The sequence below is a fragment of the Ranitomeya imitator genome, chromosome 1 (assembly GCF_032444005.1).
Source record: "Ranitomeya imitator isolate aRanImi1 chromosome 1, aRanImi1.pri, whole genome shotgun sequence".
Classification (NCBI taxonomy): domain Eukaryota; kingdom Metazoa; phylum Chordata; class Amphibia; order Anura; family Dendrobatidae; genus Ranitomeya; species Ranitomeya imitator.
Window position 1 is genome coordinate 1,029,238,848 of NC_091282.1, and position 23,090 is coordinate 1,029,261,937.

At 42.5% G+C, this 23,090-nt stretch overlaps 1 protein-coding gene across 1 annotated transcript; it reads left to right on the forward strand.

Moving 5' to 3' along the window:
- The first annotated feature begins 217 nt into the window (after window positions 1-217).
- MMAA (metabolism of cobalamin associated A) lies at window positions 218-22,966 on the forward strand. Its single transcript, XM_069744027.1, has 7 exons — window positions 218-295; window positions 2,257-2,736; window positions 4,963-5,085; window positions 6,471-6,641; window positions 12,715-12,800; window positions 13,882-14,031; window positions 22,631-22,966. The coding sequence occupies exons 2-7, from the start codon at window positions 2,352-2,354 to the stop codon at window positions 22,916-22,918; spliced, it is 1,203 nt and encodes a 400-aa protein (XP_069600128.1). The 5' UTR covers window positions 218-295; window positions 2,257-2,351; the 3' UTR covers window positions 22,919-22,966.
- The last annotated feature ends 124 nt before the right edge of the window (window positions 22,967-23,090 follow it).

Below are 23,090 nucleotides of genomic sequence, written 5' to 3' on the forward strand. Positions count from 1 at the left end.
GTGTGTGTTCCCAGCTCTGCCTCCCCTCATAACTGGGGGACGCATCTACTACCGGGGAGCCGACAGCAGACGGTCACGTGAAACGTACGGACTGCGTGTCGGTGCATCATGGGACGTGTAGTTCTGGCTGCGCCCGAGGTACTGTACAGGGAAGCACGCAGAACTACATTTCCCGGCAGTACGTACAGCCATGGGGCGTCCTTGGCCAATAGGCGCTATGGACCTGTGAGGAACTGGTAGGAGGCAGCAGGACGAGCATGGAGAAGGACCCAGGCGTGATGTCACCCTGGAGCAGGTAAGCTGCCGTGCTGGCTGGTGCAGCATACATAATGTATATATGGGCCGCAGGTCCTGCCTTAGTTAGTTCTGGTTAGTTTCCTTATGACTTGTATACACACAGGTGATAATACAACCAATAAAGGGCTTAGCAATAGTGCCCAACTGGAGGACCTGATAATACATGGCCTCAGCGCCACGACTGAGGGACCATGTTCATGTATTGTACATATCTTCCCTGAGATTAGGCCGGTGGGCGTCCGCTCATCTCCCAGAGATGCCACATGAATATTATTATTATTATTTATATAGCACCATTAATTCCATGGTGCAGTACATGAGAAAGGGTTACGTACAGGGTTATATATATACTAGATGGCAGCCCGATTCTAAAGAATCGGGAGTCTAGAATCCATATATACTTTATTTATTCAAATGTAAGAATAATACAATTAATAAATAATAGTAAGAAAGAACAAAAATAATAGGCAGTATATGGAGAAAACACCAAACAAAAGTTCAAAATTGGTGTGAAAATGTCACTGAACCACTTCACAACTAAATATATATAGTTTTGGTAAATGGTATTATCATTTTTTTGACGAAATTGGGCAGGAGCTTGAAGAGCAACGTCACTGGGCCCGCCTCCACGCAGTAGAAACTTGCTGTGAGGTAAAAATTCAAAAATCACACCAAAATGGCGGGCGGAGTGTGTCACAGTACGGCACGTTTCTGATTGGTCGCTCGCAGCAGGCAGCAACCAATCAGACACTGGACACTGTTGACGTCACTTATCTCCGGACATTAGCTCCGGACATTAGCTCCGGACATTAGCTCCGGACAGGAAGTTGGCACAAATTGCAGGAAGTAGTATTCTAGGCAATTATATATTAGATATTGTATACACGTGTCCTGGTCAGGGGTCTTGGACTGACAGATAATGGCCGCTTACACCCCTATATTACCAAACAGCGCCCTTCATCTTATTAGGTTGTATTAGGTAGACCCCTATGGATGTCCATTGATATTTTTATCCATACGCTACATACGCTGGAAAATAGATGCACACTTTTTTTTTTTTTTTGCCTGACATGAGGAATCTAGTGTATAAGACATATGCAAATGAGGCTAGAAGTGCACTGGGGGCGTGTCAGTGCACTTGGAAGAAGCCGTCCAGCTGTGCTAACACACCCCCAGTGCATTTCCAGCATGATTTGCATATGTCTTCACTAGATATCTCATGACTGGCACGTCAGATTGCTACACATAAGGTGTTATTTGCAGGCGACGACAGCTTATACAGCCGTACCAATTACCAGCATATATAAAAAAAATAACAGCCCTAACTGGTTTCCTTTAAACTCCATCCAACAGAATGCAACAAACACAATTCTTTTAAGTCATCATTTAGAGAGAACTTATTGTAGAAGTGTCAGAGATTTGTTGCATTGAGACCCCGCTGATTGCAGGGACACATCGGCCAAAGCAGTCTGCATTTTTTTTCAGATCTTAAGGGTAAATGCACACTTGGCAGATTTGTTGCTGATATTTCAGCAATTAAAAATCGGAATTGGTTCTCTTCTGAAGCATATGGATTTATGACAAAAGGAGATAACATGGATGACATCCAAGTGCCAGGCACGAGGTCTTGAACATATTATTCAAGCACTCCAAAGCCACTCGTTTAACACCCGAGCATGCTCAGATAACACTTTCTCCGACCACATTTGCTCATCACTACTCTCTATGCCTGGCGGCAAAAATCATGGGATGCCCGATGGCACAAGTGCCTGTGTAACTGCTACGTTACGTTGGTTTTTAGACTTTCACTGCCAAGCGCCTATCTTCTGATGAGATCATCACATTATCATTTTCTGTGCCTGTCTAGTTTACGTGTGCTGGTAAATAAGTGTGTCATTATTATTGGTGGTAATATCGTCGGACAATATCTCCCTTTTCTGATGTTCACTGTCTTTACAGCTGAAGGAAGCCATTGAGAGGAGCGGAGTGTCCATTCCCCGGAGCTGGAGAACGGTTTGTTCATCATCATTATCTGACCCTTAATAATTGCCAACATGCCAGGATTAGCGCTGTGCCAGCTGCGGATGTTAACAAGCACTGTACGTCGGAGGGCGTTGATGTTGGCGTCCTTACACAGACCGGGCACTGAGCAGCACCCATCCCAAACAGACTATTCTGGCTGTAGAAGGTCTCGGTGGTCTTCTTCCATATCACCGAGAGAGTCCGAGCCTCTGGAAGGGAAAGAACAGAGACGGCTGAGTAACATCTATAAAGGGCTGATAAATGGCCAGCGAGCCTGCTTGGCTGAAGCCATAACACTAGTGGAGTCTACTCATCTGAGGAAGAGACAGATGGCACAAATACTATTGCAGAAGGTACTATCCCATCACCGGGAGCAGGAGCAATTAAATAACGGAAAGCCTCTAGCGTTTAGAGTGGGTCAGTGTTGGATTTCCTGCTTCTTTATGTAACACATATAGTCATCTGTTCCATCTCTGTGTTATTAATGGTTATACATGTGTTTTACATTCAGAGTGGTAAGGGTTAATGTTACCAGGAATGATGGACAGCTGCTCCGTTCTGCCCTAGTGTACTGTGTGTGTCATTAATAGGTCGTAATTGGGATGTGAAAACCCTTTTTCAGTATTCCCGCTCACCTAGAAGACCCCAGTGGTTGATTATCCTAAATGTATCCATATATAACACAACTGACCACCATTATGACCACTGTTACTGTTTATGATCATTAAGGGGGCACACATTTTGAAATTTCAGCAATTGTTAAAGTGGACCTACACTTCTGACCTGACATTAAGTGTAGAGAGATGATCTGTAATGCATACGTTGTAGTGGGCACAATACACTCTGGGTGAGGTACAAATGCCAGGTCAGACATAAAGTTCCAGCACCCAAATTCTCATGTGTGATTACCCACTAACCAACAAATACACAGTGTGCGGGGAGGGACCTGTGACTCCAGTGCAGCAGGCGGGGAGAAGCCATCAGGGACCCACCTTCCTGACTAGGGACTCTTGTGGCTTGTAGAGTATATTTTTCTCTGAAATGGCGTAGCATTTCAGAGTCGAACATACCTGGCTGAGGTCACCCAACCAGTGCCCGATGCATGGTGTCTGCGTGCGGATCGGGCAGCATGTATCAGCTGTCAAGTTCCCTTTATGTGTACCTAAATTAGAGCTAGGGGAGCAGGATCTCCTCCTTGTATGTATAGGAGGCATCAATCCACTAGTTTCCTTCCAATCTGGAGCTGAGCTCAGGAAACCCTGGCAGTAGGATATGAAGCCCACAGAGGGAAAACGGCCCGCGATACTATTCTGTGGCTTCCAGCCGCCTGATCATACACCTTCTTGTCTGAGTATGGCGGCTTCTTACATGTATATTCCTTGCCAGAGAGAAGAGCAGTGGTGTAGTGCAGAGCAGGGACACTTGATTCTCTGCAACCCCCAAATGTTAGCAGACCGGCCATCTCCTGCCAGTGTGTAGCACTCCAGAAAGGAGTAGATGATGTGGAGACGTGGTCATACATGAATCATACTCTCCTCAATATAGTTTTATAGGAGGAGTGAAACATATTTTAGCAAATGACATTAGGTACATGCATGGTCTGTTCCTTTCTAGAATGCTATCATTGAGATGTAATATGCAAATTGCCTCTTCTGAGAAAAAGAGGACTTAAACTCTATAGCGCCACCTGTTGGAAGTAGCGATCCTACAAGTCACAATCAACCCTTTAACGAGTCGTGCAATATGACTTAGGATAAAAGCCAAATCAGTATCTCAATTCGCAGACACGGTGTTTCGGGCTGTTGGCCCATGGTGACTTATTTTCATCATAGGTAGGATCATATACTTGCATATATTGCACATATATGGCATTTAATTACAATATTTTATAAATATCCCAGATCTTAATTCCCGCTTTGTCTTGTTGCGGCCCTTGGAATTGCTTCAATCTGACAATGTCAAATTAAATTTAATCCCCGTATTATAGGCTTTCTTTTTCTGTGCCTTTATTATCGAAATTTGCGCTTAATATGGGTGTACTCGCATATTGTGTTCTATTGCATTTTTTCTGCGTTATGAGCAATGCATGGGTATTTGTGGGGATTACATCACTGTTTTTACTGAAACAAAAAACATCTCCAAATCGCTTCCCCAACCTCAGATTGAGATTTCTACAATTGTGTTTCAGTCAAGACAAGAAGTGAACTGTGAGCTTGACCGCCTTATGTGGGCTGCCACCACACTCTTCATGTCTACGTTTCTTTCTACATCTCTGTAGCTTTAGGGTATGTGCACACGTTCTGTTTTTTTTTCGCGATAAAAACGGATTACAAACTGCAGACATGTGCATCCTATCATTTAGAATGCATTCTGCAATTTTTGTGCACATGATGCGTTTTTTTCCATAAAAAAAGCAGCATGTTCATTAATTTTGCGGATCTTTTGCGTTTTTCCCGCTATTCTATGCATTGGGAAAAAACGCAAAAAAAAACACGCAAAAAAAGGCATGCGGATTTCTGGCAGAAATGTCCGGTTTTTGTCAGGAAATTTCTGCTAGAAAATCCTGACGTGTGCACATACCCTTATGCTTGGATGCATAGACCAAATATATAGCGACTTTTGTTTCTGTCATCCCGGCCACAGGTCTGTCCGGTCCTCCTGGTGCTGGCAAGTCCACATTTATTGAATACTTTGGGAAAATGCTGACAGGACAGGGACATAAAGTTGCGGTTCTAGCCGTGGATCCTTCCTCCAGTACTAGTGGTGGTAAGTTGAATGATTTACTCTTACAGCTAGTGTTGACTGACAACACGTACAGATAACTTGGCCACTATATAGAAGAAAACTTTATTCAGGCTTTATTGGAGAGTGTAGGCCCAAGCATGCAGTAGATGAAACCATGGTGCGAGCTATGCCCCATCTGAGAAAACGTTGGGACTTCAGGACCCGGACTAAACATACAGCCATTTCTCACCTTGAAGAGCTTCATCTGAAGGCAAAGACGGAGCTCTACAAGGAGTGAAATGGCCAAAGCCTTTTTTAATCTGTATCTTCATCCTGACAATGAAGAAAAAAAAAATAAAATAAAGGCTTGAAAGACACATGGTGAGCGCCACCATTTACCACCTCCGTGCATTCAGTGCTAGGACTTCACCTCATGTGGCTCCTCCTGTGAGCCTTTGTTTGGGCTGTGGATTTCGTTTATCGCGTCTTTGTGGGAGATGTTGGGACACGTCCGGTGGTTTTGTATTTTTATATTATTGTTTACATGCCAGCATTGGGTTTCAGGGAACAGAACTGCTGCCAAAATCCCCTCCCTCATAACTATCAGCACCCTCGGGCCAGTGCGGAGGGTCATGGTGACAGTCTCTCCCATGGTAACCTTTGGGTGCAATGGTTGCTCAGCACCTGGTCATAAAACCTGTACAATCATCATTCAGCAGTGTGATCTTTGTGCGTATGAAAACATGTCCTATTTTTTATCATTTACTTTTATGCAGACCGTACACAGATATTTCCTTATTAAATCTTATTCTGGGAATGTGATTATTACTACAGCTCCCTGAGACATGGTTACACATCTTTCCTGGACTTCTGAATGGCAAACCTTGTATGTCACGATGCAGTACAGAAACTGGAGAGGTTATCGCTGTAGATTGTGTATTTAGGTGTCTAGAAAGCTGGAGTAAAGCACTTATGGGTGCTGTTATAGCTGTCAAACATGATTAAAATTATAGGGGTAATCTGGTAATACCAAATAGCCATTAGACTGTCGGGGGTGAGACCACAATTTATTGCCAGTATGGGGGGTCTTGTGTGTTTTGATTGAATGGTGCAGTGGTCCCACTGCCTCTCTATTCGAAGGTTATGGGACTGACAAAGATAGCCGAGCGCGGTATGCTGCTTTCTTAGTCAGTTTTATAGGTGAATGATGGGGGCTCAGCAGACGATCATAGGTAGTGAATGGAGGGGCCCTCATTCAGTTGGTGGGGGAGCAGATGAACCCCCACCAATTTAGCAATTATTAGTCTTTATTTCTTAGAGAAATCTGCTCTTAATTCTCTATGATGATTCTTGGCATTACACTTAGACTCATTCTCCCAGAAAACGTAGTTATAAGCTTAACAAAATAAATTTCATCTGCATTTTAGGTTCTCTTCTTGGAGATAAAACAAGAATGACTGAGCTGTCCAGAGATATGAATGCTTACATTAGACCCTCTCCAACCAGGGGGACCTTGGGAGGGGTCACACGAACAACTAATGAAGCCATTCTACTGTGCGAGAGTGGGGGCTACGACATTGTCCTTGTGGAAACTGTAGGTAAGAAAAAAAAAAGATAGCTCCTTGATGTTGTCCAAAAGCACCGCAGAATACTAAGCAATACCCCAAACTAAGGGTGTAGGAAGCCAATCAATGCAATATAAATCGGCAGGAGAAGCTATATACTCTATATATTAGATCAATAGAACCTGACTTTTAATAATGTCAAAGGTAAAACTTGAGGCTTATCCTACATGATGATGATAACAACAAAACATAGTAACATAGTAACATAGTTAGTAAGGCCGAAAAAAGACATTTGTCCATCCAGTTCAGCCTATATTCCGTCATAATAAATCCCCAGATCTACGTCCTTTTACAGAACCTAATAATTGTATGATACAATATTGTTCTGCTCCAGGAAGACATCCAGGCCTCTCTTGAACCCCTCGACTGAGTTCGCCATCACCACCTCCTCAGGCAAGCAATTCCAGATTCTCACTGCCCTAACAGTAAAGAATCCTCTTCTATGTTGGTGGAAAAACCTTCTCTCCTCCAGACGCAAAGAATGCCCCCTTGTGCCCGTCACCTTCCTTGGTATAAACAGATCCTCAGCGAGATATTTGTATTGTCCCCTTATATACTTATACATGGTTATTAGATCGCCCCTCAGTCGTCTTTTTTCTAGACTAAATAATCCTAATTTCGCTAATCTATCTGGGTATTGTAGTTCTCCCATCCCCTTTATTAATTTTGTTGCCCTCCTTTGTACTCTCTCTAGTTCCATTATATCCTTCCTGAGCACCGGTGCCCAAAACTGGACACAGTACTCCATGTGCGGTCTAACTAGGGATTTGTACAGAGGCAGTATAATGCTCTCATCATGTGTATCCAGACCTCTTTTAATGCACCCCATGATCCTGTTTGCCTTGGCAGCTGCTGCCTGGCACTGGCTGCTCCAGGTAAGTTTATCATTAACTAGGATCCCCAAGTCCTTCTCCCTGTCAGATTTACCCAGTGGTTTCCCGTTCAGTGTGTAATGGTGATATTGATTCCTTCTTCCCATGTGTATAACCTTACATTTATCATTGTTAAACCTCATCTGCCACCTTTCAGCCCAAGTTTCCAACTTATCCAGATCCATCTGTAGCAGAATACTATCTTCTCTTGTATTAACTGCTTTACATAGTTTTGTATCATCTGCAAATATCGATATTTTACTGTGTAAACCTTCTACCAGATCATTAATGAATATGTTGAAGAGAACAGGTCCCAATACTGACCCCTGCGGTACCCCACTGGTCACAGCGACCCAGTTAGAGACTATACCATTTATAACCACCCTCTGCTTTCTATCACTAAGCCAGTTACTAACCCATTTACACACATTTTCCCCCAGACCAAGCATTCTCATTTTGTGTACCAACCTCTTGTGCGGCACGGTATCAAATGCTTTGGAAAAATCGAGATATACCAGGTCCAATGACTCACCGTGGTCCAGCCTATAGCTTACCTCTTCATAAAAATTGATTAGATTGGTTTGACAGGAGCGATTTCTCATAAACCCATGCTGATATGGAGTTAAACAGTTATTCTCATTGAGATAATCCAGAATAACATCCCTCAGAAACCCTTCAAATATTTTACCAACAATAGAGGTTAGACTTACTGGCCTATAATTTCCAGGTTCACTTTTAGAGCCCTTTTTGAATATTGGCACCACATTTGCTATGCGCCAGTCCTGCGGAACAGACCCTGTCGCTATAGAGTCCCTAAAAATAAGAAATAATGGTTTATCTATTACATTACTTAGTTCCCTTAGTACTCGTGGGTGTATGCCATCCGGACCCGGAGATTTATCTATTTTAATCTTATTTAGCCGGTTTCGCACCTCTTCTTGGGTTAGATTGGTGACCCTTAATATAGGGTTTTCATTGTTTCTTGGGATTTCACCTAGCATTTCATTTTCCACCGTGAATACCGTGGAGAAGAAGGTGTTTAATATGTTAGCTTTTTCCTCGTCATCTACAACCATTCTTTCCTCACTATTTTTTAAGGGGCCTACATTTTCAGTTTTTATTCTTTTACTATTGATATAGTTGAAGAACAGTTTGGGATTAGTTTTACTCTCCTTAGCAATGTGCTTCTCTGTTTCCTTTTTGGCAGCTTTAATTAGTTTTTTAGATAAAGTATTTTTCTCCCTATAGTTTTTTAGAGCTTCAATGGTGCCATCCTGCTTTAGTAGTGCAAATGCTTTCTTTTTACTGTTAATTGCCTGTCTTACTTCTTTGTTTAGCCACATTGGGTTTTTCCTATTTCTAGTCCTTTTATTCCCACAAGGTATAAACCGCTTACACTGCCTATTTAGGATGTTCTTAAACATTTCCCATTTATTATCTGTATTCTCATTTCTGAGGATATTGTCCCAGTCTACCAGATTAAGGGCATCTCTAAGCTGGTCAAACTTTGCCTTCCTAAAGTTCAGTGTTTTTGTGACTCCCTGACAAGTCCCCCTAGTGAAAGACAGGTGAAACTGTACAATATTGTGGTCGCTATTTCCTAGATGCCCGACCACCTGCAGATTTGTTATTCTGTCAGGTCTATTAGATAGTATTAGGTCTAAAAGTGCTGCTCCTCTGGTTGGATTCTGCACCAATTGTGAAAGATAATTTTTCTTGGTTATTAGCAGAAACCTGTTGCCTTTATGGGTTTCACAGGTTTCTGTTTCCCAGTTAATATCCGGGTAGTTAAAGTCCCCCATAACCAGGACCTCATTATGGGTTGCAGCTTCATCTATCTGCTTTAGAAGTAGACTTTCCATGCTTTCTGTTAAAACACACGGAAGCACCCAAATAAGTGCAATTAATAAAATGGTTCGGTCTCACCCATAATGCTGTCAGAGAAGGCCAGCCATACATTCAAGAAGGGACAGTGGTCATGCAGGTATTAGTGTACCTTGTTGTACCCCATGTGAGGTCCCTCTTCCTGACAAGGACAGTACCCAAGTGTGATCCTGTCCCACTAAATGTCCCTAATTCCTGCGCCCAACGCGTTTTGTCCACCTGTAACGGGGGACTCAAAAAATAAATGGAAACAATAGAAAGGGGGTCAAATAAATGCAAGACCCTTAGTAAAAAAGGGAAATACAGATGGGAGCCTATGATGTCAAGGCAGCCTAAAAGTTGGCAGAGTGCTGCACAACAATAGGGCAAGGTCTAAGCCTTACACCATTCATCCCACCGTAAACGTTATATTGGACCACTCAAATACGGAACATTTAATAGTGTCAAAGGTAAAAATGGAGTCTTGCCCTACATGAACAATAACAATGAACAACATATTTGAGGGCTAAGTAATTCTGTATTATTCTATTCAGGTATGGCACACCATAGCAGATAACTGCCTATTTGGTCACATTCCTGGAAGACCATTAGAATAGGTTTTAATAAAATGTGTACTATAAGATACAGCCATGTAGAGTGCTCAGAATTTTGGGACATGAGCGCTCCACATTGGGACATGAGCGCTCCACATGGATGTCCTTGTCCTTCACAGCTTCATTGATGTGTTGCATAATATAGAACATTTAAATTCTATATAGTGAATGAGACAGTTCTCCACAGTTTGCAATGGTCTTTTCATCAACCATTTAGGTAACTACAGGAACGCAAATCAGTAATACTAATATGTATCGTAGGGATGTCATCCAATAGGCATTTAGTGTCACTGTTGATGCCACTGGCAACTGCTGACAAGTTCCCATTATTTATTGCTCTTAACGGGCATCTGTCATCAGGTTTTTGTTACCCCATCTGCGAGCAGTATGATGTAGAGGCAGAGATCCTGATTCCAGCGATGTTACTTACCGCTGCAGTTTTGATTAAAAACTGTTTATCTGCTGCAGATTTACCAGTTCTCTTCAAGGGAATCTGTCACCCCATTTTAGGCCTATAAGCTGCGGCCACCGCCATCAGGGGCTTATCTACAGCATTCTGGAATGCTGTAGATAAGCCCCCGATGTAACCTGAAAGAGGAGAAAAAGAGATTAGATTATACTCACCCAGGGGCGGTCCCGCTGCGGTCTGGTTCGATGGGTGTCGCGGTCCGGGTCCAGCTCCTCCCATCTTCATACGATGACGTCCTCTTCTTTGCTACCTGCCGCGGCTCCTGCGCAGGCAGACTTTGCCCTGTTGAGGGCAGATGAAAGTACTGCAGTGTGCAGGCGCCGGGAAAGGTCAGAGAGGCTTAGCGCCTGCACACTGCAGTACTTTGCTCTGCCCTCAACAGGTCAAAGTACGCCTGCGCCACAGCCGCAGCATGAAGTAAAGAAGAGGAATACATCTCATGAAGATGGGAGGCTCCGGACCACAATGCCCTTCAGACTGAACCGCCCTTGGGTGAGTATAATCTAACTTGTTTTTTCTTTCAGGTTACATCGGGGGCTTATGTACAGCATTATAGAATGCTGTAGATAAGCCCCTGATGGCAGTGGCCTTAGCTTATAGGCCTAAAATGGCGTGACATATTCCCTTTAAGTTTGTGCTCTGTACCACTAACAGGCAGCTTTCTGCCTATGCGCAGAGTATAAGGAAAGCTGCCAATCAGTGGTGGGGGCGGGGTTATACAGAGCTCATGAACATGGAGGACTACATGACAGCAGGTTTACTAGTCCTCCAGTCATAATCTTCTGCTTATAAAACAGTGATTTTTATCAAAACTACAGCAAACAGCCCTGTAAGTGACGCATCTCTAGAATCAGGCATTCTGCCTCTACATTATTTTGCTCTCAGATTAGGTAGAAAACACCTGGTGACAGATTACCAAAAGGTTTATTGCTATTGAATTGGAAATGATCTTAGACCAGTTTCACATGTCATTTTTTTTTCTTTTTCTCATATGTGAAAAACGGTCCTTTTTTTTTTTTCCTCAGTGTTCTTGGTTCATGTAATTTTTTTTTATTTACAACCCTTGCTGCATCGGTTTATCAGGCACGGAAAAAAAAAAACTTGGCTCCTTCTACGCATTAAACAGTAAATATGGACATGACAGCCATGTTCTCTCCATTTTTTTCACAAGGCCACTGACGTGTATTGTTGAGTCTGATACGTAATACAGATCAAAGTAGGATATGTCTCCGCTTTATTTTTTTCTTCATTTGTTTTTTTTATGGACAATTAGTCTGCAAAACTTGTGAAAAGTGGTACAGTAATGGGTCCGTGATCTATCCCTAAAAATAATGGATTGCATATGTACCCCTCCCCCCCCCCCAAAAAAAAAAATATATATATATAATATATATAGCTGTCCTTATTCAGACTTTTCCTCAGCTTTGTGAGTGGATGGGTTTCATGTACTGTGGTTTTCTGCTATGTGTTTTTAGCACCTCCTGTGCTTTTTATAAGCCACAGCTTCCTAAACTCTTGGTAGTCTTTTATCCAATTTTTTGATATCTGCTAATAAAATTCTAAACCAACGATAGTGTCTTATAAATGCACATAAGTCCACAGCTAGAAAGTCACTCTATCCGCTGTTTTTCCATCTTCATCGGCTTACCACCAGACTTCTTGGACTCTCCATCTCCAACCCAGCATTGTTCCTGAGTAATCATGCATTTAGATAAGTTGATAATCACCTCGAGAGCAAAGAAAACGCATGTAAAAATCAGCTTTGGGCTATATTCACACATCCGTGTGTCCGTGGAGTATGGACCGCTGGTCTCCTGACACAAATTCAACAGACATATATCAGGCTGTCAAGTTTGTGTCAGGAGACCCCTGTGGCCTGTCCTTGCAGTGTGGATGGAGAATCAAGGATGTCTGAATATTGGCAGCAAATCGGCCCATGTAAACAGTTGATGTTCTGCCGATAACATAATGGTGTATGGAGACAGAATGATCATCGTAAAAATCGTTCTGCATCCATCGGTCTGGTTTTCCTGAGGAAGCGATGTTTGATGGACTTTTATATAGTTGATCATTAATTGGCAGTAATGGGCCCATCTTAATGCACCTGACGGCCATATGCTTATGGTGGACAATGTTGGCTGTTACTGCCCCTATCGTCTACTCTACTGCATGATCTGAGCGTGCTCTGTACACACAGTAAGAATCTCCACATTTGTGTCATCACGCAGGAGTGGGGCAGTCGGAGTTTGCTGTGGCTGACATGGTGGACATGTTTGTTTTACTTCTGCCACCAGCAGGGGGCGACGAGTTGCAGGTAGGTAATTCGGTTCTGTGACTATTCGGTTCTGTGACTATGGAATAAGTAGACTAGAGGGAATGGTGGAACGGTGTGTGTGTTGCTGACATTTACCAGAGATTATTCCTCCTTTTTATTATTATGCAGGGTTTGCTATATATTACGTTACCCCCCCAAAAAAAGAACATATCCTGTAGCGATGTTGTTAATCTGCATCGGTTCCAATAAATTCTCTCTCTGTTGTGTCTCTTCTTTAAATATTTATCCACCCGGTTAGCCAAGGAATATAAATCAGCTGCTTCCGCTCCAGGACGCTGACCATATGGGAGCAATCACTTCGGTTCCATGTGAGTTAGGTTGGATGACTTGTAATTTGCATTAGCGTTCACCTCTGTCTGCTTCCTGGAGTGCACAGGAAGTTTTATGTGGCATTAGTTGGGAACTGATGGTTTAAATCACTGGAAGTCACAGACGCCGCACAAACGAGTATGCAAATCAAGCCCACGGCTCCGAGCGTCATCTGGATTCTGGAGACTCGGACTTTCTCCTCTGCCTTCCTGTTACAATCATGGAGGAACTGAAATGTGTGCCGCAGATTGGAACCAGGTGTTGGCGTGTTTGGACAATGTACAAAGGGAGAACATACATTCAGGCGGACGCCGTCCCGCTCCGTCCCCCACGGTCATATGGGATGACTTGTAGAGATTTTCTGGCTAACTGGTTATATGACTGCCACGATAGATTGCTTAGGATTGGTCACCCAGCTTTCCTATACCCTGAATGTCAAAATTGATGCAGTGACTGACACTTCTCCTGCTGTCATATCACTACATTATTCAATTAGGAAATATGCCGGAGCTGATAGAAGTGATCCCAGAAGATTATATTCACTGGTGATTTTTTAAAAATATTTTTTTTAGTTTTAATAATATAACAAGACACTTTAAGGATTTTTTTTTCTTATTCTGCCTGGCTAAAAGCAAGTAATTTAATTTTAATGGGCTACTTCATATAATTCCTGCTTCCACAGTGTGTTCACATATTGATAAAGTGGTCAACAGCCGGGATTTCAAGTACATAATGATCTATCTTCCCTCAGGGCATAAAGCGAGGGATAGTGGAAATGGCTGACCTAGTTACTATAACCAAGGCAGACGGAGACTTGCTTATTCCTGCAAGGAAGATTCAGGCAGAGTATGTGAGTGCATTGAAGTTACTGCGGACGCGATCCAAGACCTGGAGACCTCAGGTAAGCACAATGGCAGGATGAGGAATTAAAGTCGGGTATTTCAGCCTTACTCGGGTTTCCACCGAGTATCGTGGATGATCGATTGACATGTTTGAGTCCCCGCGGTTGCATGTTTCATGGCTATTAGACAGCCACTAAGATGCGGGGATTGCCTGTGTATGTCAGGGAGTCTCCGCTTGTTTTGTGGCTGTCTAACAGTTGCGAAACATGTGGTCGCGGGGACTCGAACTTGTCACTTGATCACCCGCGATACTCAGTGGAAACCCGAGTAAGGAGCACTTGCGCTCATCACTACTCCTTACCTGAGGATTGTGCCTGTCCTACATGTGCAGCTGCTCACACCCAGATTACTATGTCTTTGGCGCAAGGGATTATTCAGCCACATGGACATTCATCAGCCGCAGCCATTTTCTTTTCACCTGATTTTATCATATTCTGCCTATAAAACACTATTACAGAATTGTATGCTGTGTACCAGAACCGATGAGGCTTTGCATTGTATTATGGCACAGTAAAGAAGAAATGGTATAAACATTTTTTTTTTACAAAACAGGATGTATGTAAGCAGCAGTTTTGCTAAAATTTGCTTCCAACACATACAACCCCTGGCAAAAATTATGTAATCTCCGGCCTTGGAGGATGTTCATTCAGTTGTTTAATTTTGTAGACAAAAAAGCAGATCACAGACATGGCACAAAACTAAAGTCATTTCAAATGGCAACTTCCTGGCTTTAAGAATCACTAAAAGAAATCAAGAACAAAAAATGTGGTAGTCAGTAATGGTTACGGTACTTTTTTTTAACCAAGCATAGGGAAAAATTATGGAATCACTGAAATCTGAGGAAAAAAATTATGGAATCATGAAAAACATCAAACAAAAAAACACTCCAAAACATCACTAGTATTTTGTTGCACCACCTCTGGCTTTTATAACAGCTTGAAGTCTCTGAGGCATGGACTTACTGAGTGTCACACAGGACTCTTCATCAATCTGGCTTGAACTTTCTCTGATTGCTGTTGCCAGATCAGCTTTGCAGGTTGGAGCCTTGTCATGAACCATTTTTTTTTCAACTTCCACCAAAGATTTTCAATTGGATTGAGATCCGGACTATTTGCAGGCCATGACATTGACCTTATGTGTCTTTTTTTCAAGGAATGTTTTCACAATTGTTGCTCTATGGCAGGATGCATTATCATCTTGAAAATTGATTTCATCATCCCCAAACATCCTTTCAATTGACGGGATAAGAAAAATGTCCAAAATATCAACATAAACTTGTGCATTTATTAAAGATGTAATGACAGCCATCTCCCCAGTGCCTTTACCTGACATGCAGCCCCATATCATCAATGACTGTGTAAATTTGCATGTTCTCTTCAGGCAGTCATCTTTATCAATCTCATTGGAACGGCACCAAACAAGTTCCAGCATCATCACCTTGCCCAATGCAGATTTGTGATTCATCACTGAATATGACTTTCATCCAGTCATCCACAGTCCACGATTGGTTTTCCTTAACCCATTGTAACCTTGTTTTTTTCTGTTTAGGTGTTAATGATGACTTTCGTTTAGCTTTTCTGTATGTAAATCCCATTTCCTTTAGGCGGTTTCTTACAGTTCGGTCACAGACGTTGACTCCAGTTTCCACCCATTCGTTCCTCATTTGTTTTGTCATGAATTTCCTGTTTTGGAGACATATTGCTTTAAGTTTCCGGTCTTGACGCTTTGATGTCTTCCTTGGTTTACCAGTATGTTTGCCTTTAACAACCTTCCCATGTTTGTATTTGGTCCATATTTTAGACACAGCTGACTGTGAACAACCAACATCTTTTGCAACATTGCATCGTGATTTACCCTCTTTTAAGAGTTTGATAATCCTCTACTTTGTTTCAATTGACATCTCTCGTGTTGGAGCCATGATTCATGTCAGTCCACTTCGTGCAACAGCTCTCCAAGGTGTGATCACTACTTTTTAGATGCAGACTAATGAGCAGATCTAATTTGTTGCAGGTGTTATTTTTGGGTATGAAAATGTACAGGGCGATTCCATAATTTTTTCCTCAGAATTGAGTGATTCCATAATGTTTTCCCTATGATTGGTTAAAAAGAGTAACCATTACTGACTACCATATTTTTTGTTCTTGATTTCTTTTAGTGTTTCTTAAAGCTAGAAAGTTGCCATTTGAAATGACTTTAGTTTTGTGCCATGTCTGTGATCTGCTTTTTTTCTACAAAATTAAACAACTGAATGAACATCCTCCAAGGCCGGTGATTACATAATTTTTGCCTGGGGTTGTAGACCCTGAGATCATGTTTTTTAATGTGATTTTTTTAAAACTTGAAATGCAGCAGAATTGCGAATGTAGCTGCATCAAAAGCAACCCTAAAGGGTAATTAACAAAATGTTCCTGATTCTTTAACACAGGGTGCCATTGTTTTGTATGCCCACGTTTGCCGGGATACACCACATTTATCACACAGCGCGTACCACCATGTTCAGTTTTATGCCATCTAAATGTTATAATTAATACTTTTGCCTCATTATATTTAATATATTGTTATATACCATTAATGGGAGTCTGTAGCACAAAATGACTCTTCAAACCAAGCACAGCCGCCTGCTGCACCCTTGGCGTGGCCAAACCATTCAGTGCACCTTCCCACCTGCTTGTGCAACATGTCCTCCTTCCCTTTGCATTGTAAAGACAGAGCTGTCATTCAAGAGGGTGGAAGCGATAAACAAAAAACAAGTAGGGCCATTTAATTATTTAGCCGCGCAAGGGTGCGCCAAGCACCTGTGTGTGATTTTAACATTTTGGGATGACCCTCTGTTTAGCCCTTTGATGACCAGGGGAAATATTTGTTCCATAGTTTTAAACTGAAACCAATTTCATTTATCCCCTTTATAACCGGGCCTCATTTTTTTAAAATCTGACCAGTGTCACTTTATTAGGTTATAGCTCTGGAATTCTTCAACGGATTCCAGTGATTCTGAGATTATTTTTTCATGACATATTGTACTTCATGATAGTGGTAAAAAATTTTCGATGTGACTTGCGTGCTTTTGTGAAAGTATTGGAAATTTGGTGAAAATTTCACTATTTTCCATATTTTAATTCTTATGACCTTAAACCAAGGAGTTATGTCACACAAAATAGTTAATGCTTTGAACAGAAAGGAAAAAAAAAGGCATGAACCGCACCTCCAAAAATCATAAGTTGATCTAAAGCTGCTAGGCAAAAATTTATATATTTGAATATGAGGTTTTCAGTTTAACATTCTGATCAGACTGTATGAAGCCCACTGCCACGTCACGGCAAACCTCGTAGTGGGTCCTACCGCCCTAACGGAGCGGAGACGTGCGGCGACCATCGCCACAGCGGCAATGCACCAGCAAGGCGGATGGCCTGTTGCCCCACAGCACCCATGCTGCAAGACTGAGTCCCCATGACTCCAGACCGCGCCACCGCACAGCACCAGCACCAAAATGAAAGGAGCACTGAAACTCACTTTCCTCCAGCTCTTCAGTGAGAGCCAAAATAGGCTAGACCCCTTACTTTGCAGTCTCCTGCTAATTAAAATCACCTGTGCCAAATGGGAGGAGTGCTGGTCCAAGACAGACTAGAACATGCTTTGATCAAAAAGGAAAAGAAAAAAAAAAGGCATGAACCGCACCTCCAAAAATCAGAAGTTGATCTAAAGCCGCTTCTTGGCTCTCACTACGAGGTTTGCCGTGACTTGGCAGTGGGCTTTATCCCCTTCATGACCTTGGGATTTTTCGTTTTTCCGTGTTCGTTTTTCACTCCCCTCCTTCCCAGAGCGATAACTTTATTTTTCCGTCAATTTGGCCATGTGAGGGCTTATTTTTTGCGGGACGAGTTGTACTTTTGAACGACATCATTGGTTTTAGCATGTCGTGTACTAGAAAACGGGAAAAAAATTCCAAGTGCGGTGAAATTGCAAAAAAAGTGCAATCCCACACTTGTTCTTTGTTTGGCTTTTTTGCTAGGTTCATTAAATGCTAAAACTGACCTGCCATTATGATTCTCCAGGTCAGTACGAGTTCATAGACACCTAACATGACTAGGTTATTTTTTATCTAAGTAATGAAAAAAAATTCCAAACTTTGCTAAAATAAAAAAACAATTGCGCCATTTTCCGATACCCGTAGCGTCTCCATTTTTCGTGATCTGGGGTCGGTTGAAGGCTTATTTTTTGCATGCCGAGATGACGTTTTTAATGATAGCATTTCGGTGCAGATACGTTCTTTTGATCGCCCGTTATTGCATTTTAATGCAATGTCGCGGCGACCAAAAAAACGTAATTCTGGCGTTTTGAATTTTTTTCCCGCTACGCTGTTTAGCGATCAGGTTAATGCTTTTTTTTAGTTGATAGATCGGGCGATTCTGAGCGATACCAAATATGCGTAGATTTTATATTTTTTTAATTGATTTATTTTGATTGGGGCGAAAGGGGGGTGATTTAAACTTTTATATTTTTTTTATTTTTTTTACATTTTTTTTTCAACTTTTTTTTTTTTACTTTTGCCATGCTTCAATAGCCTCCATGGGAGGCAAGAAGCAGGCACAACCCGATCACCTCTGCTACATAGCAGCGATCTGCTGATCGCTGCTATATAGCAGAAATGGAGGTGTGCTGTGAGCGCCGACCACAGGGTGGCGCTCACAGCCACCGGCGATCAGTAACCATAGAGGTCTCAAGGACCTCTATGGTTACAATGGAGACGCATCGCCGACCCCCGATCATGTGACGGGGTCGGCGATGACGTCATTTCCGGCCGCCCGGCCGGATGCGGTAGTTAAATGCCGCTGTCTGCGTTTGACAGCGGCATTTAACTAGTTAATAGGTGTGGGCAGATCGCGATTCTGCCCGCGCCTATTTCGGGCACATGTCAGCTGTTCAAAACAGCTGACATGTCCCGGCTTTGATGCGGGCTCACCGCGGAGCCCTGCATCAAATAGGGGATCTGACCTCGGACGTACTATCCTGTCCGAGGTCAGATAGGGGTTAAATAGTCTGATCAGAATGTTAAACTGAAAACCTCATATTCAGTTATATAAATTTTTGCCTAGCGGCTTTAGATCAACTTATGATTTTTGGAGGTGCTGCTCATGCCTTTTTTTTTTCATTTTTGTGCAAAGCATGTTCTAGTCTTTCTTGGACCAGCACTCCTCCCATTTGGCACAGGTGATTTTTAATTGGCAGGAGACTGCAAAGTAAGGGGTCTAGCCCATTTTGGCTCTCACTGAAGAGCTGGAGGAAGAGGAGTTTCAGTGCTCCTTTCATTTTGGTGCTGGTGCTGTGTGGCGGCCATTGTTACTGTGGCTTTGTGCTCGTGGGGCGGTGCGGTCTGGAGTCATGGGGGCTCAGTCTCGCAGCATGGGTGCTTTGGGGCAACAGGCCGTCCGCACCGAAAAAAAAAATTTGCCTCACTTTTTTTTTTTTTTTCCCAAGGGTAACAGGAAAAAATGGACCTCCCATATGTGGTTGACAATTACTTTAGAGGCACAGTGCAAAGCTCGGAAGGGAAGGAGAAGGGTGTGATGGCACAGTGGTAGAGCCCCTGAGGTGCCAGAACAGCAGAAACCCTCATAAGTGACTTCTTTTACAAACTAAACCTATCAATGTTAATGACCCACTGGAAGAGCCCCTGAGGTGCTAAAACAGCAGAACCCCCTATAAGTGACACCATTTTCCAAACTACACCTCTCAATGAATACATCTGGAGGTGCAGTGATCATATTGACACCACGAGTGTGTCACAGAATTTTATACCATTAGGCAGTGAAGAAAAAGTACCACAAAAAAAATGTTTTAGCCTCAGATTTTTTATTTTTACACAATGAAATAGGTAAAAATGGCACCAAAATTTGTCATACAATCCCGATTTTCCTAGAATAGTTTGCGAACTCAATATACAGAGCCCCTAAGTGCTAGAAGAGCAGAATACTCTTTTTGGAAATTATACCCATGCCAATCATGTGGATGCTAAATGCGGTTTAGGCACACTGGGGCTCAAAAGGGAGAGGGTATTTGGATTTGGGAGCACAGAGTTTGTTGGATTTCCTTTGGGGGGCTAGGAGCCATTTCACTTTTCCAGAGCCTTTGCACTATCAGTAACATGGTATGGTATATTTCCATTAACAGATGACGGACCTGAGTGGGGACTTGCTTTTTTGTGGATTGATTTGGAGCTTTTGTTAGGGAACATTTTACACAACATTTGGGATCACATTTATCCTGCGCTCTACGCTGAGCACTTACATCAGAGTTTCCATCTAAATCTCCAAGTGATGTGATTCAGATGAGACCTCCGAGGAATCCATTCTCTATCATGAGGCAGCAGAGTTACTCTGGACTCCGTCTGTTCTTTGTTCAGCGGTGTCCTTTTCAGAAGTGCACAAAACTGTGACGGCTTGCACTTTTATGCACGCCTAAAGAGACGGACACCGCCAGATCACAGGTCCTATGGCGTCCACAGTACCTACATCTGCCTCATTACAGGGACTTTATTCTTCAGGTTGGTACGATTACATGGATACCAGATTTATATCTGGGTTTTCTATTTGTCTGCTGTCGCACTTTTAGGGGGGTTGCAAAAACTAGTTTTTGGATCGCCATATTTTGAAAGCTACAATTTTTCCATATTTCGGCTAACTACTGTACATGTGAGGGCTTCTTTTTTCCGGGATGAGTTAACATTTTTATTGGTATCTTTTCCGGACGCATGACATTTTTTCATCACTTTCTATTCTGACTTTTGGGATGCAGAGTGAACAAAAATCATTCATTCAGGAATTTATTTATTTATTTTTTTGATGAGGCAGCTTTATTGTTCGCGTCAGTACGATTACATTGATACATCTTTTATGCCATTTTTTTACTTTTGTGCACTTTTTCAAATTAAAAACCTTTATAGAAAAAAATAATTATTATTGCATCGCATATTTCATATCTAATTAGAGAAATGTGTACTTTTTTCTTTTTTACATAAAAATGTGTATTAGTGTAATGATTTTTTTTTATTGTTTTTATTTTGTAAGATATATATACCGGTATTATTTCTTTAAATTTTTTACAATTTTTTCGCTTTTCTTTTTAACCTTTTTACTTAGGTGCTTTAGGGGGCTTTAACTTTTTTTTTCACTTTTTTACTCTGATTGCAGGTAGCTTCTGAAACCTTGCCAACGATCAGGCCACCGCGATGAGTTTCCGGGGGCACCGATCTGAAGGCAGATGGAGCTTCCCCTCTCTGCCTGCCTCCTAAATGTTGTGATCGCTCTCAATCGCAGCATTAGGGGGTTTAACAGTCAGGGGCGGTGTTGGCACCATCCCTGGCTGTTAGTGCAGGAGCTCAGCCACTAGCAGTGCTGAGCTACTGCTGTGATCGAGCAGGAAGTACTGATATTCTGGCACCTCCTGCACGATCACAGCGATCTCTTCCCATGCCCCTTATCTGTCACTGACAGCTTCTGCACTGAACTGTCACCGCCTGGCAGTTCAAAGTCATGGCTGGCATAGCATGTCATGATGCAGGAACTGACAACTGCTCATAACGTGCTCTGTCAGTCATTGGACGTAAAGGAGTTAATCAATTTACAGTCCTTAAAGGACAGATTAAATTGCTGTTGGACGAACGTTTGTCTGACATCTTTCTCTTCCAGCTCTTCCATATACCGTATTTTCCGCTTTGTAAGACGCACTTTATTTCCCCCAAATTTGGGGGGGAAATGTGGGTGTGTCTAACAAAGCGGATATACCGCTTACCATTACAGGCTGGGATAAGGGGCTGTCCGCCGCCGCTACCGCCCGCCGCCGCTATCGTCCGCCGCCGCTTCCGGGTTGTCCGCTGCTGCCCCGGGTGATGCTGGAGGCTCCGGTGCTGCGGGGGGCTCTGGCGACATTTTGTGAAAGACCAGAGCCCCCCGGTAGGTACATGCGCATCCAGCCCCGCTAAGCACTTTTATGGCCTCTATGAGAGAACTGCTGATAGACTTTTCTTTCAGTCGCCTTTCTTACAAAAAGCAAAAGGTCCAGCCCATGGAAATCCAACGTTCTGGAACCTTCTCTCCCTAGCATCATTGGTCAGGGAAGAATCAGGAGGCTACCATACACATTAGGTGGCGGGCCGACATTGATTGGTTTGGACAACTTCGGTCTAATGTGAATTGTGGCCTTTAGATCATTAAAGCTCTGGTAGTACTTAGGTTGCATCTCCAATTTTCCTGCATAATTGAGTGACAGTATTGTTAAACTTTGCTAAACTTCTTAGATAATTCAGTATTTCTATAGTCCTTGTGTCACAAAAATGTAAGGTAATCTTAAGCTAGAATATCCTGATTTTTTTTTTTTTTTCAACCAAAGCCAAGAATTTCAGGATCACACCTATTCAAAATAAAACTGCATACCATCACATTATTGGATTGAGTCACAACTGTATGTTGTGGATCTTTGTACCCATAAAATAGAAATGGGGGGGGGAAGTGGCATTCAGGAACGATAGTTTATCCAGCTTTAGAGGAGCATGTTATGTTCTTTTCTTGTGTTGCCCATTCCATTAAATGCTTTCTATTGCAGGTTCTACGCATTTCTGCTAAGACTGGAGAAGGCATACCAGAGTTGTGGAAGAAGATGATGGACTTTCAGAATATCATGATCACTAGTGGAGAACTTATAGCCAGGCGTAGGAGTCAGCAGAAGGTCTGGATGTGGAGTCTGATTCGGGAAAATGTTCTTCTGCACTTTAGAAATCATCCTGCAGTTAAGGATCAGATACCCCTCCTTGAGGAGCAGGTCCTTGCTGGTGTCTTGTCACCTGGTCATGCGGCGGACATGCTTCTCCAAGCATTTTCTGAAAGCAGCTGAAATATCAGTCACATCCTTGTAAATAAAATGAACTCATTAATTATCTTATATACTTGTGTTTAAGTCGACCCGAGTATAATCGGAGGAAGAAGTACTGTATAACTGTATGGTGAATATTGAAGAATTTATAGCAGACCTGTCAGCTGAATCCATCACAAAACTTATCCAAGAA

Bases quoted from the DNA above. Each gene is read 5' to 3' on its own strand.
- MMAA (XM_069744027.1), top strand. From the start codon at position 2,352: ATGCCAGGATTAGCGCTGTGCCAGCTGCGGATGTTAACAAGCACTGTA. The intron at 6,642-12,714 runs GTAAGAAAAAAA...GTCATCACGCAG, and splicing joins TGTCCTTGTGGAAACTGTAG to GAGTGGGGCAGTCGGAGTTT. The intron at 14,032-22,630 runs GTAAGCACAATG...TTTCTATTGCAG, and splicing joins CCAAGACCTGGAGACCTCAG to GTTCTACGCATTTCTGCTAA.